The 16,264-nt window shown below is 57.7% G+C and overlaps 1 protein-coding gene across 4 annotated transcripts in view; it reads left to right on the top strand.

The window, feature by feature from the left end:
* The window catches only part of NUP214 (nucleoporin 214), an 89,950-nt gene that overhangs the window by 71,956 nt on the left and 1,730 nt on the right, over positions 1-16,264 (top strand). For all 4 annotated transcript variants that reach the window (XM_079790337.1, XM_079790336.1, XM_079790335.1 and 1 more), the window contains exons 32-37: positions 3,930-4,082; positions 8,697-8,868; positions 9,506-9,645; positions 10,390-10,414; positions 10,817-14,590; positions 14,643-16,167. In XM_079790337.1, the coding sequence (XP_079646463.1) occupies positions 3,930-4,082; positions 8,697-8,868; positions 9,506-9,645; positions 10,390-10,414; positions 10,817-10,850 (524 nt within the window). In that variant the 3' untranslated portion in view covers positions 10,851-14,590; positions 14,643-16,167. The remainder of the gene's footprint in view (positions 1-3,929; positions 4,083-8,696; positions 8,869-9,505; positions 9,646-10,389; positions 10,415-10,816; positions 14,591-14,642; positions 16,168-16,264) is intronic.

Raw genomic sequence — 16,264 nt, 5'->3', positions numbered from 1 at the left:
AGGGTGAATGTAAGTCTCTTCCTGTGGGTAGCGTGGCCTCAGGGTCACAGGGGCCTGCAGTGACTCCCTGTCGGAATCCTGGGGCCCTCGTGTTCTGTTCCTTGATGAGACGTGGAGCAGAGGGGTCTGATCACTTCTTACAACAGTACTCTTACGAGTGGCCGCCCCATTTTGGATGCGGACTTAGGGAGGTACCAGTGGCATAGCCAGAGCTCAGTCTGGATGTGTTTCCAGGGCTCTGCTCCATCACGTTGCCCCCTGGGATCTTGCTGGCCTGGCAGCGACGTCAGCCCTCCCAGGTGTGCTGGTTGCTCCTGGCATTACACATGCCCCTTGCAGACACGTTATCTGAGCACACATCGAGCCTCCAGCAGCTCCCTCTGTGACACTGAGGGTCAGCCCTCAGGAGGGACTGGAACCACGCGATGACTGAGAGACGAGCTGTGAGCACCGCATGCCGAGGCCCGCACGCTGCACAGGTTTCTTCCTGTCTTCCCCAGAGACAGTACCCAGGCACGCTGAACCCCTGGGGTCGTTTCCGTCCACACCACAGTAAGGACCTTCTGCCTCCCGAGTATGTCTGAGCGTATGTCTGAGGACAGGGATGGCGCCGTCCTCGGCACCTTCTTGGTGTCGGGGCCTGGGAGACTCCTGTGAGGAGGAAGAAGCCAGCTGATGGGAATCTGTTGGGCTCACAAGGCTCCCTGCCCAACGGTCTCTTAAGAAAATGTCCTGAAAAGTGTCCTGGGCGGGTGCTGCTTCAGTCCGTTTCTCCTCTCAGTGTGGGTTGTCCTCGTGAGTGCCTGGAGCCCTGCAGAGTGGACGGGACCTGGTCTCTGCGATGATATTTACATGGTGAGGTTAGGGGATGCTAGCATTTTTGCCAAATCAAAGACCAGTGAGGATCGGGGTGCCCGCAGCGGGGGCGCGGCTCAGCAGACGCCCGTTTCACCTGCACTGCCTTCCCCGCGCCTGCCTCTCCCCTCCAGCTGGTCGTCCAGTGGCTCCACGGAGACCAGTTTTCTTCTTACTGGCCAGCTTACTCAGGAATCAGAGTGAAACGCTGTCCCTGCAACCAAGAGAGAGGCTCGACCACTTTTTCAAGAACTAGAGACTGATTTGGGAGCCATAGGAGACAGCGGAGAGACACGCAGACCACAGAAACGGCAGCAGACGTGGGTTCTGCCACTTGGTTTCAGAGCAGCTTAAATAACTCCCGAAACGTCCCCTACGCTGGGCTCCCTTTGAGACAGCAAATGACAGCTGCTACACCGTGCACGGTCGCGTTCTCGTTATCTTCGCAAAATGGGCAGGGTTTCGTGTCCCGCGGCTGACCTGCTCTGTCTTGTTGTATTGGCCATGATTGGTGCGGCAGGAGGAGAGTTAGAGACGGGAAGTGGTATTTCCGGAGGACCTCGCACTACCGGACAAGGTGCCCTGCGCACACCGCCTCATTAACTCCTCGCCGCAGCTCTGCGTGCTCACAGCTGCTGTCCCCGTTTTCTGTGTGCGGGACGGGGGCTCAGGAAAATTCAGTCCTTGCCCAGCATCATAGCTCTGAGGTACTCTAAGCCAGATCTGAATGCAGAACGCGTGCTTGTTCCATTATAATGTGCTATGAAAACTTAAAGACAAAGGATTCTTAAGGAGATAGAGGGATAAAGAAGCCCAAACACGCCTGAATGCTCTCTGGCCTCTTGGGAGTTTAAGTCTCCCAACATTGTCCCAGTGAAGTCATTTCACCTCTGTATTTTGAGTTTCTCTAAGAGGAGATCTAGCCCCTAATCTTGCATGTGTATTTGTTTGCTGTTTGAAATTTTGCATCGTTAGCACAAAGGCGGAAAATGGCAGTCCCCTGTTCTTGAACGCCAAGTTAGAGGAAAGACTGCGACGCCCGTTTTCGTCTCCAGTGTCAAATGGACTGCCATCGAAGGAGTCAAAGGTGACCTCCCGTTAGCTCATCGCGGGAAGGGTCAGACTGTTCGAGGGGACTTCCGCAGGGATATACCCCACGCGAGGGTCAGCCACTCCCACTGTCAGGGCCCAGCTCTCAAACGGTCCCAGCAGTTTCAGAGAGCCAGTGACCATGTGGTCTGAGGCTCTGTTATTGGTGCCTGGAAATTGGAGGTGGCCATGTCCCTGAGGGAAGGCTGCTCACTTCCTTACAGTTGAAGCATTAACAGTCGCATCTCATACGGTGGGATCAACAGCAGAGCGAGATGGGGGCCTTAGATTGACAGGTTAGTGGTGGACCGCCTCTTCAGGCAGCTGACTTTGAGTGTGAGTGACCCCTCTCCCCCCCTCCCTTCCATCGCCTTCACTGAGCACCTGCCAGGGAAGCCTGCGTCATGCAGCTGTTTGTACTTCTCACGTGGGGGCATAGACTCGGCTCTCCTTTACCCACTCAGAGCTTGTCATTGCAGCCTATTTATGCCTCTGCCTTTGGGCATCGACCCCATTTCAGGATAGCGTCTCGCCTTCTGTGGGTACAAACTCATTTTATTTTTTACTAGAGGCCCGGTGCACGAATTTGTGCACTGGTGGGGTCTGGCCATCCCGTTCCCTAGGGGCCAATTGGGGCCTGGCTGGCAGGAGGGAGGGAACACAGGAGGTGGGCCAGTGGCAGGGGGGTGTGCAGGAGGTTGGGGGGTGCCGATCGACCCCATCCAGCTGGTTGGCCACCACAGTGTGCATCAATCATAGTGACCAGTCGTTGCGCCATTCCAGTCACTTGGCTTTTATATATATATAGATTTTTTTTTTAACCTTTTGCACTCAGATGTCGAGTGTGACTCGACACGGTTAGCATTAGAATAAAGGAATCGAGAAAAAAGCAAGCGAGTGCAAAGGGTTAATCCTCACCTGAGGATATTTTTCCTATTGATTGAGAGAAACACATCGATTGGTTGCCTCCTGCACGAGTTCCAACCAGGGCCCAGGCAGGGGAGGAGCCTATAACCAAGGTACATGCCCTTGACTGGAATAGAACCCAGGACCCTTTGGTCTGCAGGTCAATTCCAGTGGTCGGCAAACTGCAGCTCGCAAGCCACATGCGGCTCTTTGGCCCTTGAGTGTGGCTCTTCCACAAAATACCACATACCCTAATTAAGTTAATAACAATGTACCTACCTGTATAGTTTAAGTTTAAAAAATTTGGCTCTCAAAAGAAATTTCAGTCGTTGTACTGTTGATATTTGGCTCTGTTGACTAATGAGTTTGCTGACCACTGCTCTATTCACTGAGCCAAACCGGCTAGGGCTACAAACTCATTTTAATAAAACACCCGTCTATACATGGTGGGGAATCAAACAAATACTTCTCAGCCGTCATGGTTTTAGTAGTTAGTTTCCTTTCGTGTTGAAGCAGACTCGATGTGTGTGTGAAGGAGTGACCCACTAGATATGCATCTGGAGCTTAGCTGAACTCTGAAAAAGAGGAAGTCCGGCTGGAAGTCTGCTGGCCTCTTTTCCGGCCTCAGAACATCCCTGGCTCCGTCGGATCAGAGGTCGGAGCCCCGGGGGTTTTGTTTGTCTGCCGTTCTCTGAGCAGACGTGACTGTAAAAGCTGCGCTGGAGCCATGTGCTCGGCTTGGATTTGCTCAGGTGGCGTTCTGGCGTGAGGCTGCGCTGTTGGTCCCCGTGGGCAGGCGGGCCAGGACCTGCGGGAGCGCAGCTGAGTTTCGGTGCCGGAGAACTGCGTCGGGAAGTCCTGAGCCCGGACACCCATGTAATTAAATCCGGCCTTCAAGACCCATGCAAATCGGAGAAGGCGCCCATGGCTCTTCAGCTCAGCCCCCTGAACCATCGACTCCCGGTCACTCCTCCCTTCTCCCAAAACACCCAGCTGAGGTTCCTGCCATCTCTGTTGAGAAGTAATTGAGGACATTCTCCCCCCTCTGACCTCCCTCGACGTGTCTTCCATTTCGTCAGATACCTCTAGCCTGTTCGGAAACAGTGGGGCCAAGACGTTCGGTGGCTTTGCCAGCTCGTCGTTTGGAGAGCAGAAACCTGCTGGCACCTTCAGCGCTGGAGGAGGAAGCGTGGCGTCCCAAGGCTTCGGGTTCTCCTCTCCGAATAAGACAGGTACTGCGGCCCTGCCCGCTGAGGGGGAGTCGCCTGCGCTCAGGTGCATGGATGCAGGAAGGAGGGAGCGCTCTCTAGAGTGGTTCCCGAGGGAGGAGGATGGGAGCATGGATGAAGTGACTCCGCTTTATTTTTATTTTTACTGAGCATCCACTGTGTTCCTCACACTGTCCTATGTCTCCTGAGAAATGTTAAAAAGCACAGAATGCATCTATGTAACCCTTAAGAGAACTTAGAGTCTTCCTAGGGAAGAAAACGTAAACATGTATCAAGTGCAGGATGACCAGAGTAAGGGAACATAGAAGAAAGCGATCACTAAAATGTAAACATGAAAGTGTCCCGAGTCACGCATTTGCTCGTAGCCCATTGCCTGTCGCAGGCCGAACAGACTATTTAACTTCTGTCTGTATCATTTTGCCTTCTTTCCCAAGTCACTTGTTTTTTGTTTTTAATTGAGTATAACAAACAAATACATTAGATATACTTGTACAGTACATGTACACATATAACATCAAATATTCACATTGCATAAATTAATTTTCACAATTGGAAATACCCATGTAATCGAGAATAAAGAACATTACTAGCACTACTTCTTACCCCAGCATTACTTTTACGGTATACATTTCTGAATGGTAACTTTTTATAATCATGGGTTGCATTTAGAATTAAAATTTTTAAAGAACATTGTATATTTAAACACAAAAACATACTTCATTTCTGTCAGCTGCCTCCTCTGTCCTATTTCTGTCTCTGGAATCTGCATGGGTCTGCCTTCCTGCCCCTGTTGCATGGACAATTGTGTGAAAGGACTTGTTTTAAGGCACAAAGCAGAGGAGGGATGTTTACTGAGAAAGCGGTTCCTTCAAGCAGGCTCCCAGGGGTGAGCGGCAGGACACTCCCTCGCTCGGATGTGTGCGAGACTGAAATTCTGCTAGTGCCAGGGGAAGGTCCCACCTGGGGACCAGATGTGTAAGTGACTCAGGATCCCACCTGGGGACCAGATGTGTAGGTGGCTCAGGATCCCACCTGGGGACCAGATGTGTAGGTGGCTCAGGATCCCACCTGGGGACCAGATGTGTAGGAGGCTCAGGATCCCACCTGGGGACCAGATGTGTAGGTGGCTCAGGATCCCACCTGGGGACCAGATGTGTAGGTGGCTCAGGATCCCACCTGGGGACCAGATGTGTAGGTGGCTCAGGATCCCACCTGGGGACCAGATGTGTAGGAGGCTCAGGATCCCACCTGGGGACCAGATGTGTAGGTGGCTCAGGATCCCACCTGGGGACCAGATGCGTAGGTGGCTCAGGATCCCACCTGGGGACCAGATGTGTAGGTGGCTCAGGATCCCACCTGGGGACCAGATGTGTAGGTGGCTCAGGATCCCACCTGGGGACCAGATGTGTAGGTGGCTCAGGATCCCACCTGGGGACCAGATATGTAGGTGGCTCTGGATCCCACCTGGGGACCAGGTGTGTAGGTGGCTCTGGATCCCACCTGGGGACCAGATGCGTAGGTGGCTCAGGATCCCACCTGGGGACCAGATGTGTAGGTGGCTCAGGATCCCACCTGGGGACCAGATGTATAGGTGGCTCAGGATCCCACCTGGGGACCAGATATGTAGGTGGCTCTGGATCCCACCTGGGGACCAGGTGTGTAGGTGGCTCTGACGCAGGACCGCCCCATTAGCATCTGGAACCCACCACTTGGAGCACAGTTGCTGTGGTTCCCAAATGCACTGCGCACCTTCCCTCAGGCCTGTGGCCGGCAGGTTTGTCTCTGGCCGCCAGTTTTGGGTGCTCTTTTCCTAGAATTTGAAATGGACGAGAAACGGGCATTGCCACTCTCTTTTGCCCCAACCTTCCCGGCAGTGAATGATTTTAAAATGAAAGGGCTACAAACTCGTTCCTCATTAACCAGGCAAACACTACTTGACTACGCGATTTTAGTTCATTAATTGTCAAGACTGTTTTTAAGGAACCTGATAATGTTTTCTTTGACTGGTGTGTTTTCTTATATATTGTCCCTTATCCTGGGATCAGGTTGTTGATTGGAGAATCTGATGCTTTTAATTTTTCAATCTTAAAGAAAATGTACCTCCCTTTCAGAATATTTTTTCTACTTGATTTTTTGCCCCATGAAACCACCTAGTTCGAGGACTGGAACAGAGAAAGCCACCTGGCAAATGCCTGAGCTGAATGAGCGAGTGGCCAGGAGGGGAGCCTGCTCTCCTGCTTCGGGACTTCGGGAGCTCACGTCCGTTTCAGGGAGCTGCTTCTGTAGGAGCGGTGCCTCCGGCATCGGCAGGCTGCTTTCTGCCAAGGAGCCAGCCTTCCTCTCTAAGAGGGACTCGATGCTGGCTTGGAGGCATCTCTGAAAAATTCCAAAAGTGCCCATCCTCCCTCAGAACGATTGCTTTAGGAAGTATGCTGCTGGAGATACTTGAGGGGAGGGGGGGAGGACAGGAGGAGGGACAGGCTGAAATGACCAGGCTGCCCGGGTCCATGGGGTTCACCCCGCTGCTCCCCTGCCAGAGTTGCTGGGATAGTGGCGGCGGGCGAGGGGGGCTCGTGTACTGGTTAGATGCTAGGTGGTCTTTGAGTCACTCAGCCTTGTTCTAGTCCCAGCTGCACCATTTACCTGCCGGCTGGACTCAGACACGGGACATTTTCACAGCCTCAGTTTGCTCACCTGGGAAGTAGGGATTCCAGGTTTGGGGTGGATTAAAGCGGACTGGTCTACAGCAGCTGGCACGTGAAGGGCCCTCAGTAAACCAGATAGTTCAGTGTCATTGATGATTAGCACATTTCTGTTTCTTCAGGGGAAGAAAATGGTGAAAATAAGGCAACTAATAAAATCAAACCCCGCGAGTCAGTCTTCAGAAATAAGACCAGAATGACTGTTCCCTTCCTGTCTCCCCGCCGTGACCCGGGCGTGGGGAGTTGTGTGCGCTTGTGTTGGTGTGTGTGTCCATCTCCTCCTCTCCCCCTCCAGTTCACTTTCTGTATCATTGTGACTTCTCATTTTTCACTCCCTTCCACCCAGAAGCCGGCACAACGTGGAGTGCAAGGCACTAGCCCCAGCCCCAGCCGGGTGTCTAGGAAGAGAGTAACTGGATCTGTGGTCAGTGTGAATAATTCAGCGGCAGGGTTTTAGCGCTTTTTCTTTTCCAGTCCGTTATATTTGTAGCCCAGCAGTGCCCATTAGCATAGCCTGGAATTTCACTCAAGGTTTTAAAATTCAGGATGTTAATCCAAACCTGAGCCTTAGCAAAAAGTCTCTTCTCAGTGGTGCAGCCACTGCAAATGGCCCACCCGCGAATAACGGGTCGGAAAGAACAGCGAACCAGACCTGCCGCTGGCCGGTCCTCCCGGTCCAGGGGGCAGGGGCTGGCGGGGGGGTGAGGCCAGGCTGGCCCTCTCGGCAGATGCGCTGCGGGCTTCCCTTTCTGAAAGAGGCGGGAAGAGGCCCCGCTCCCCGCAGGCTCGTCGCGCCTTGCTTGAGCCTCGGTCACCATCATTCCCTTCAGCGTGTGGCTCCAGGCCAGTACTCATTCTGGGAAGTATTCCCCCTCAGGGCACATTTCTTGTACTGTTTTGTTCATTTCATTCCACAGACTCTCACCGAGGGTCTCTGGATAGCCAGGAAGGATTTCAACCGTGTCTCGGGGTTTGGGGACCCTGCTCAGGCAGAAAGGACAGTCCTCTTCCCTCCTGCTGGGCATCTCGGCCAGTCCAGCGGCTCCGGGCCCGCCTGACCCTCTTCTGTGCGTGGCCGCCGCCAGCCTGCGTTCCGAGCAGCGGCCCGGACCTGCGCAGGGAGCCCTGCGCGGACGCTCGCTCTGCTGGGCCGGCCGGCCGTGTGACCAGTCGTGCAGCAGCCCTCCTCCCGGGAAAATGCGGGAGCTGCTTTATGGAGGAGTCCCTGACCGCAGAGAGGAAGCATTTAAAAATTTCTTCTGGACACACAGAGAGAGAGACAGTGATGAGAGACGGGAGAGCCATTAGCTGTAAATAAATAAAAAGGCCTGGCTGAGCGCCAGCGCCGAGCCGCTCAACTCGGCTGTCGCCCATTCATTCTCCCCGAGAGCGACTCGAGCATCTGAGGCTGTGCCTCGCCTGCGGAGCTGAGCAATGACCTGTCTGTCATCTCCGACCGCGGGCAGGCATTGGAGTTGTGGAGAATGGCTTCGCCATGAGTCTCTCACAGTGCAGCCAGGCAGGAAGGGACCGGAAATGCACCACGTTGGTTCCGGGTGGCGATCTGATTTGACAAGACTTGGAGCTGACAGACCCAGCTTACCTCTGGGAGGGGCCGGGAGCTCACGACAAATATGGGGTCTGCGGGGTTCTTAGAATTCCGGGGAGCTGTCCCGAGTGGACCCCAGACCTCTGCTCGAGCCGGAGGGAGGTGGCTTGGTGGCTGGGTTTGCTTTGGGTTTAATGGGTGTTTTGCTGCTAGAAGGGGTGTTGCCCTTTGCTGGGGTTCTTTGTGTTTGGATTCTAACGTGTTTTCCCTTTGTCTCCCTCTTCTGATTTGGTTCCTCACTGCTCATTGTCTTCTTCCTGTCTCCTCCTGTCTCCTGTTCTGTTTGTTTGCCTCTGTTTTGCTCAGGTGGCTTCGGTGCTGCTCCAGTGTTTGGCAGCCCTCCTACTTTTGGGGGATCCCCTGGGTTTGGAGGGGTGCCAGCATTCGGTTCAGCCCCAGCCTTTACAAGCCCTCTGGGCTCGACGGGAGGCAAAGTGTTCGGAGAGGGTACTGCGGCTGCCAGCGCAGGAGGATTCGGGTAAGCGCCCAGGGAGGGGACCCAGGGACCCCACAAGCTCAGGCCGAGCCACTGTGTGGAGCAGGGCTGACGGGGGCCGGCTGGAGGTTTCCAGGGTGACACCCCGAGGAGCCATTGCCGTCCCCTTTGTGCGGGCCCTCGTCTCTGGCCCACAGACATCGGAGGAGCCCCCGCTGCGGTTTGAGAGAGGCCCTCTCCGCGGCAGGAGTGGGCAGCGAGGACAGGGCCACGCTGCTCGTGCGTGTAGATGACACCTCACCTCGGCGTGAGAAGTAGACAGGGTCAAGGTCAAGGTCCAGGGAGTAGGCAAATAAAGGGCAGGGGGGTGTCGATAAATGAGAAATGCTGAAATGGTGGAATAAAACTGAGGAATTACTGAAGACAGAAAGAGCAAAAAATGTAGTACTGCTCCATTTCCAGTGCCCCGCAGTGTCCAGACAGGCACGGGCCACCTGGACAAGCCGGATCGCGTCGCGTGGGCTGTCACTGTTCCCCAAAGCGGAGGTGGTTGCTCGGGGCTCTGGCTGCTGGTGCAAACCAGGCACGCGCCCTCGATTCGTGTGTCGTGCAGCCTGAGACCACGAGGCTGCCTGAGGCTCAGCAGCCGGCGCTAATTGTCGGTTCCTCCCTGGCCCAGGTTCGGCAGCAGCAGCAGCACCACGTCCTTTGGCACCCTCGCTGGTCAGAACGCGCCCACCTTCGGGTCGCTGTCCCAGCAGACTTCCGGCTTCGGGACCCAGAGCGGGGGCTTCTCCGGCTTCGGATCAGGCACAGGAGGTAGGCCGACAGCAGACACCCCTCGCCAAAGAGATGCGTGGTGTGCCCAGCTTTCGGCACCGCGTTGTAAAAGCTGCAAGTGCTTGAAGGGCAGGATGTGGGGGTTTTGGTTTTGAGAACGTGTTTTCTAGGTTAAAGGTAGACTTGTAACATTGTGCCATTTTTTACCAAGTATTTCTCAAGATTTGAGAACGCAAGATAATAATCATCTCCCTAGATATTGGTTCAAAAATCCAAGCCAGCAAACAAAATAAGCTGTAGAGACCTCCCGAAACGCCTTTCGTTCCGGGAGCGCCTGCTGCTGCAGGAGTGGAGCGCCATGCTCTGCTCTGTCAGTGCAGCTCGCTGTGCGGCTCAGACGCCGGCGCCGTTGCTGTTGTGCAGACGAAGACACAAAACTCCGGGGCCATTTGCCCGCAGCGAGCAGCAGAGCCAGGCCCGAACCCCGGGCCTGCTTCTCCGGCCGCACGGAGGGGAAGCAAGTGGGTGGGAACATGAGAAAGCACGCTTTCCTAACCAGACGGGCCTGTGTGTCACGGTGGGGCTCCGTGAGGGGGCCGGCCAGAGACCCTCTGCCCACCCCGGCGGGGAGGAGGGAGGAGCCCTAGGGAAACGAGGCAGCCGCCTCCCTGCCCGGCCTGCAGGAGGCGCTCCGTGGGGATGAAGTGAGGGGGTCTGGCCGAGGGTCCACCTTTGTCTTCAAGTGTGTGTGTGTTTTAACTCCACCCTTTCCCTCTTTTCCAGGATTCAGCTTTGGATCATCGAACTCGTAAGTGTCTCCAGTTTTGAATCATTAAATAGGATGGAAGAGTGTGTGGCCTGGGGAAACACTGGACCACTAATGTTTGCTCTGTGTGTACACGCTTCCTGTGTAAAAGCTCGTCCTGGAAGCATGGGGCTCTGCGGCAGGTTTGGGCTTTTGTGAATTGGCCCTTCGTGGCAGGGATGTGGCAGGGGGTGCCAGGTCGCGCCTTGTCCAGGGCCGTGTGCAAGAGGGGAGGGGCTTCCGGTCAGCAGAGCCTGGGAGGCAGGACTGGGTCCCAGGCCCATTCGCCTGGTTTTGTGGTCACTCTGCTTCTGAGGACTGGAAGACAGTGAAAACTCGGGCCCGGACTTGGCGCCAGGCCGTCGCGTGCGGAAGCTGACCTGCCTCCCCGGCGCTTCGTTGCAGGTCTGTCCAGGGCTTTGGTGGCTGGAGAAGCTGAGTGGGCATCATGCTCCTTTCGGTTCCGTGACCATCGGCGTCCTCAGCTCCTCGTCACTGAGCAGCCGGAAGCAGCCCTTAAAGCGGACGTTCTCGTTGGCGCGCCCAGACAGACAGAAACAGAACTCGGCGGACGCGCTTGGTTGATATTTCATGTGGCTTGTCCCCCTCTGCCCCTGTTATTAAACTGTTCCGTTTGTTTGCATACAAAATGTAAGTGGGGGTTTTCTGTTTTCATTTTTTAAAATCTATTTTTATTGATTTCAAAGAGGAAGGGAGAGGGAAAGATAGAAACATCAATGATGAGAGAATCATTGATCGGCTGCCTCCTGCCCGCCCCCCACTGGGGATCCAGCCCACAACCTGGGCATGTGCCGTGACCTCCTGGATCATAAGTTGACGCTCACCCACTGAGCCACGCCCGCTGGGCTGTAAGTGGGTTTTTCAGGTCACAGCCGAGGACAGGTCTCCTCGTTGCTGTGGCTCTGAGGCACCGGTGCGCCTCCCCTCGGCCAGCAGGACGTCTTCAACGACAAGCACGGTGTCGGCCAGTCTCCCCGTCTGCTCAGACCCAGGGCTCCGCACAGGGAAGAGACTGACGGTCACTCGTCACCTGCCGAGGCAGTAACTCGTATCCTCTCTGTGTCCTTTTTGCTGGTGGGTGTCGGGACCCTCGGTGCCAGCTTTTTGACGGGTGCGGGGAAGAAACTCACTCGCGCAGGCGTCCCGGCGTTTCGGGAGAGGTCGTAGCCCCTCAGAGGTTAGGTAGCCGGAGGCAAGCCTGGAACACCAGCGGCCTGACGCCGCGGGCTGTCCGCGGAGCGGGCCCTGCTCCTCTCCTTGGCCCTCGGCGCGTGTGCCCCACAGCTGACGTCTGCTCCGGAGGAAGGCAGGCGGGTGACGAGAAGACAGCCCTTATCTCCGTAAGTGACGGTGACATCGGTACACACTGGCCCACTGTTAACCACGGCGCGGTGACCCTGCGCGGGCCCGGGGTCGAGGAGACGTGCTGCTTCCTGTCCCAGCAGAGTGTTGGCGAGGCCGGTCCAGAGGTCCAACCTTCAGTGTCCGCAGTGCTGGGCGGTCTCAGGTCTGCGCGGTCTCCTTTCTCAGGCGGCGATGTTGCAGCGGCTGACCAGGGCCCCTCACAGCCCAGTGGGGTGGGGTCCCGTTATCTGTCCGCCCAGAACATGGCCGCGCTTCAGCTGCGCTCGTCAGCAGGGAACGTTGGAAAGGACAGTTGTTCATCTCACGCGCTGGGAAACTAAAACGCTGAAATGTTTTACTGACACTGCACGTTGGGGAAGGAGGGGCTCACCAGACCCGTGAGCCGCAGCCTAGCTGCTGGTCCCGCTCTGCTGTGCCGAGGTCGCAGCCCTGGCCCCACAGGGTCTGACCCCACGATGGCACCGGGCGCCGAGTGCAGGCTGCTCCCACCGCAGAGGAGTGTGGTGCGCCCACGGCCCCAGGGACGCACCATGAGTGTGGTTCCCCCCCCCCCCCCGCCCCGTTCTCACGAGGCCCCGCAGCCGCGGAGCAGGGGCAGTGCCCGGTCGCGCACAGCCAGGCCCGGGCTGTCCCTGCACGTGGAGCTCCCTAGTCCACACAGGAGCCGTCCTCAGACAGAGGGACTTGGATTTTGATGGGCAGCTCATGATGGGCCTCGCTTGAAAGGGTGCGTGTGTCATCCTGTCGACCAACACGCAGACCCAGCCAGGCTCCTGCCATCTGTCCCCCGGAGGCGCTTTTTTATAAATAGAAGCTGGTTCGGCCTAAACCCTTGACCTCAAATTCTCTGCTTAATCCTCCATCGAGGCGGCATGTGGCAGTGCTCCACCGGCGTATCAGCTGTGCGCGCCGATAACGCCCGGCACGCTCCGTCGGCGGGGAATGCGGTGCTGGCGTGGGGGCCCTCTCCGCTCCTTTTTTGGGGTCGGTTACACTGGTAGGTGGCAGAGGTCATCTCAGAGCGCAGCCAGCGGGCAGCCCCTGAAACCCAAGCTTCCGGGTGTGGGCTGGGAATGCGCCGTGGCTCCAGCCTGCCCTGGGAGAAGCCAGTGGGGCGGGAGCCTTCCCCGCGGGGGTGAGTGGGGGCTGGGCCCCAGTGAGGAGAAGGGACCACAGCTGCTCAGGAGGCTGCCCCACCCCAGCCCTCAGGGCCGCAGTCACAGTTGGCTTCGCTGTGTCCCTTGAGTAACTTGGGAAAGGCAGGAAGGAAGGGGGTGGTTTAATGAGCTGGTGGTTTGCTTGGCTTTTCTCGATGTAAACGTGTTCATAACCAGTGCCTCCGATGGCAGCAGTGACAGGCCAGGAGTCGGGTGTCCCAGGCACAGGAAGAGCCCCATGACACCTGGGCGTGGTCACGTCCCCTTCCTGCTGATGCACCTGAGGGCGGTCCCCTGGCCCCGTCCTGCCCGCCCGCCCGCCGCCCGCCTTCAGTTCTGCTTTCTCGCCTGGCAGCCTCCAGAGGCGTTTCAGGTCAGGCTCTCCGGAAAGGGCGTGCAGCTGCCACGGACCCTACCTCTGTAGCTCTGAGACCAGAACCAGGCCCTGGGCCTCCTCCTGTGAGGGCTTTTCCCTCGCGGTGACTGGAACACGGCCCCGCAGGGTGAGAGTGAGGATGGGCAAGGTGAGCATCTGGCTCCACGTGCGTGGGTTCTCACCTTACAGGACCTTGCCCTGCATCCGGGGTAAACAGCCCTTGGGGGGCATCTTGCACCTGGTGGATCTTGTCCAGCACGGAGCCCGGTGGTGAGGGCTCAGCCCCGGCCGAAGCGCTGACGCAGGAGCGCTCACGTCTGGGGTTCTGATTCAGCGGCGCTGGGTGGGCCCTCGAATCTGTGTGACCAGTTTTGCGGATGGTCCGGGGCCGCGCTGTGAGGCCTTGGCCACAGTCCCTGTGACTCCGTCCCCCACATCTGAGAGTCGGACGCCCAGGGACATATTGGTTTTGCCACTAACCAGGGAAGGACCTTCCTGAATCTAAGTGGGACACAGCTTCCCTTCAGCTGCTCTTCGAGCACCTGCTCAAGAACAGGTGACGGCCCAGGTGGCTGTCCCCTGCTGCCTTCAGACAGCTCTGCAGGCCTCCTGGGCAGTGCCCCGCCCTGGTCAGCCTCTGTCCTTTGGGGCAGGACTGTGGGGGAGGAGTGACCCTGGGTCCGCCAGCCTGGCTCCCAGTCCTTTCTCTCCCCTCTTTCCTCCCCCCCCCCCCCCAAGTTTCGTCAGCTTGTGGGCTCCGGTCCACAGTTCCCCACGGACACCTGCCTGGTGCTGTCAGCATCTGCTGGGTCTTACACCCCTCGTTCCTGCCGCGCGGAGAGCAGGGGCGCTGCGCTCCCTCCTGTCCTCGCCCGGTGGTTCCTTCCTCGCTCATGCGTGGACAGAGCAGTTGGCCTGAGGCGGTTTTAGCCCTAACCCCGCTGTCTTCAGTGTTTCCTACGGGAGTTTATTCTGAGCCAGAACTAATGGGCTCCCTGGTCACATAAGTTGGGGAAATAACGGACAGAACAAAAGTTAATAGCTCTTCATTGAAGACTCCTTAGAGTCTCATATTCACGTGCGCTTCTTAAGTCAATGAAGGGAAGTCGCTGCCGTTTCCAGTCGCTCTGACCTTGGACCCTCCTGCTGGCACCCGGTTCCTCGGGACGCATTCTGGGAACGGCTCGTCGCTGGGGTCGCTGGGCAGAAGCACCGCGTACTTCCCGCCGGCCGTGTCCCGTCCACCCTTGGGCAGCGCCGGTGTGAACTGCGCGGGTCCGCTCACACCCGTGCGATCCAGTGGCCCGCGCAGTTCCGACCGTGTACGGGGGTCAGCCGTGTTTTTGATCCTCAGTTGGGAATCTGCATATCTGGGGGCTGACCTCAGTCATCTGTGGTCGCACCCCGAACCCGCGTGGTTGATAATAGTGGTGGTTGATCGGGTCATCCTTTGTGCCAGATACTGTCCATCCTAAGTGCTTCTCGGACATTTTCACATTCAGCCTACGAGCGAGATGCCATAACCACGCCTCCCCGTGAGAACGGGAGGCTGAGAGAGGAGCGGTTGGCTGAGTCTCGAGCCAGGTAGTGGTGGAGCCAGAGGGAGCTGGGGCGGTGCCACACCCCTGCCCTCAGCCAGGCTGGCCCCCGCTTCCCCAGGGTCGTCATTCGTCTTAGAAGAAACACCGGCCACTGGCACGGACCTGCTGAGCCCTCACCACAGCCGTCCTGTCTGCCCGTGGAAGTGAGCCGACCTTGGACGTGGACCACAGCGAACGTTCCGCCCATTGTGTATCTTTTGCCCCCATCCTGCTGGCTCCAGCCTTGTACGTGGTCATCGTCTGTCTAAACCGCAGCCCCAGGAGGGAGGGGCAGAGGCTGGCTGTGTAGCGACGTGGGGTGGGCGCGCCCCACGCACAGATGGGCCTGCCAGCTTTCCGGGGAGGGGATCGGGTCTGGAGGAAGCGGCTGGCTGCCCGCCCTCGGCTGTCTAATCCCCTCCTTCCTCTGCTCTCTCTTCCGGGGTCTGGCTTGAGGTTTTCCAGTCCCACAGGAGGTGGGACCCACTGCGCCATTGTTCAGCCCTCTGCTTATAAATAGAACCCCGTCCATGCCCCAGCCCTGGCCGGAGATGCTCCACATTGTTGTCAGCCCTGGACCGCCAGCTGCAAGGAAAGGGCCTCCGTGGGGGAGGGCCGGCAGCACGCTGCAGTGGTGGTGCCCAGCTCCCCGCGCACGTCCCTCCTGCACTGCCCCCCCCCCCATCTCCTTGTGGCCGGATGCAGAAGCAGAAGTGCTTGCCAACCCTCCGAGGCTGTGCCAGCCTTGACGAGGCCGGGCCGTCCACCTGGGAGTCCTCACCGTGGCCTACGGGTCACATGTGCGTCCCCCTGCCTCCCCTGCCCCCTCTCGCCGCACTCTCCAGTCCCTGGGCACTTGCTCTGCTCCTCCGGTGCCCCATCCGGCCTCAGCCCCGGCCCCGGCCCCAGCCCCGGCCCCACACGCGCCCCTGCTCATCCTGCGGTCAGTGTAGATCACTCCCTTGCCCGCCGCCTCCCTGGTTGCCTGCCCTGCTCCGCTCCAGCAGCTCCGGTCCCGTTCTCCCGCCCACAGCGCTGCTACCGAGGCCTGCGTCCCAACTCGTCATGTGTGTGACTGGTGGTTTGATTTGTTTGTCTGATCTGCCCCTCCCCCCAGACAGCTCCATGAGGGCAGGGACCACGTCAGCCTTGTCTCTCAGCCCTGGTGGCGCCGGACAGCCAGAGGCAGGACCTGTGGGATAAATGCCCCCGTAGAATGACTGCCCAGACCCCCGCCCTGGCTGGAGTTGCTTGGTGGTTAGTGTCGGCCTGTACACGGGAGGGTCATGGGTTCAATTCTTGGTCAAGCGCACCTATCTGGGTTCCAGGTTCAATCCCCGCCCCTAATCTGGGT

Source organism: Cnephaeus nilssonii, assembly GCF_951640355.1.
Source record: "Cnephaeus nilssonii genome assembly, chromosome: 14".
NCBI lineage: Eukaryota > Metazoa > Chordata > Mammalia > Chiroptera > Vespertilionidae > Cnephaeus > Cnephaeus nilssonii.
This window is presented reverse-complemented; position numbering and strand designations above follow the sequence as displayed.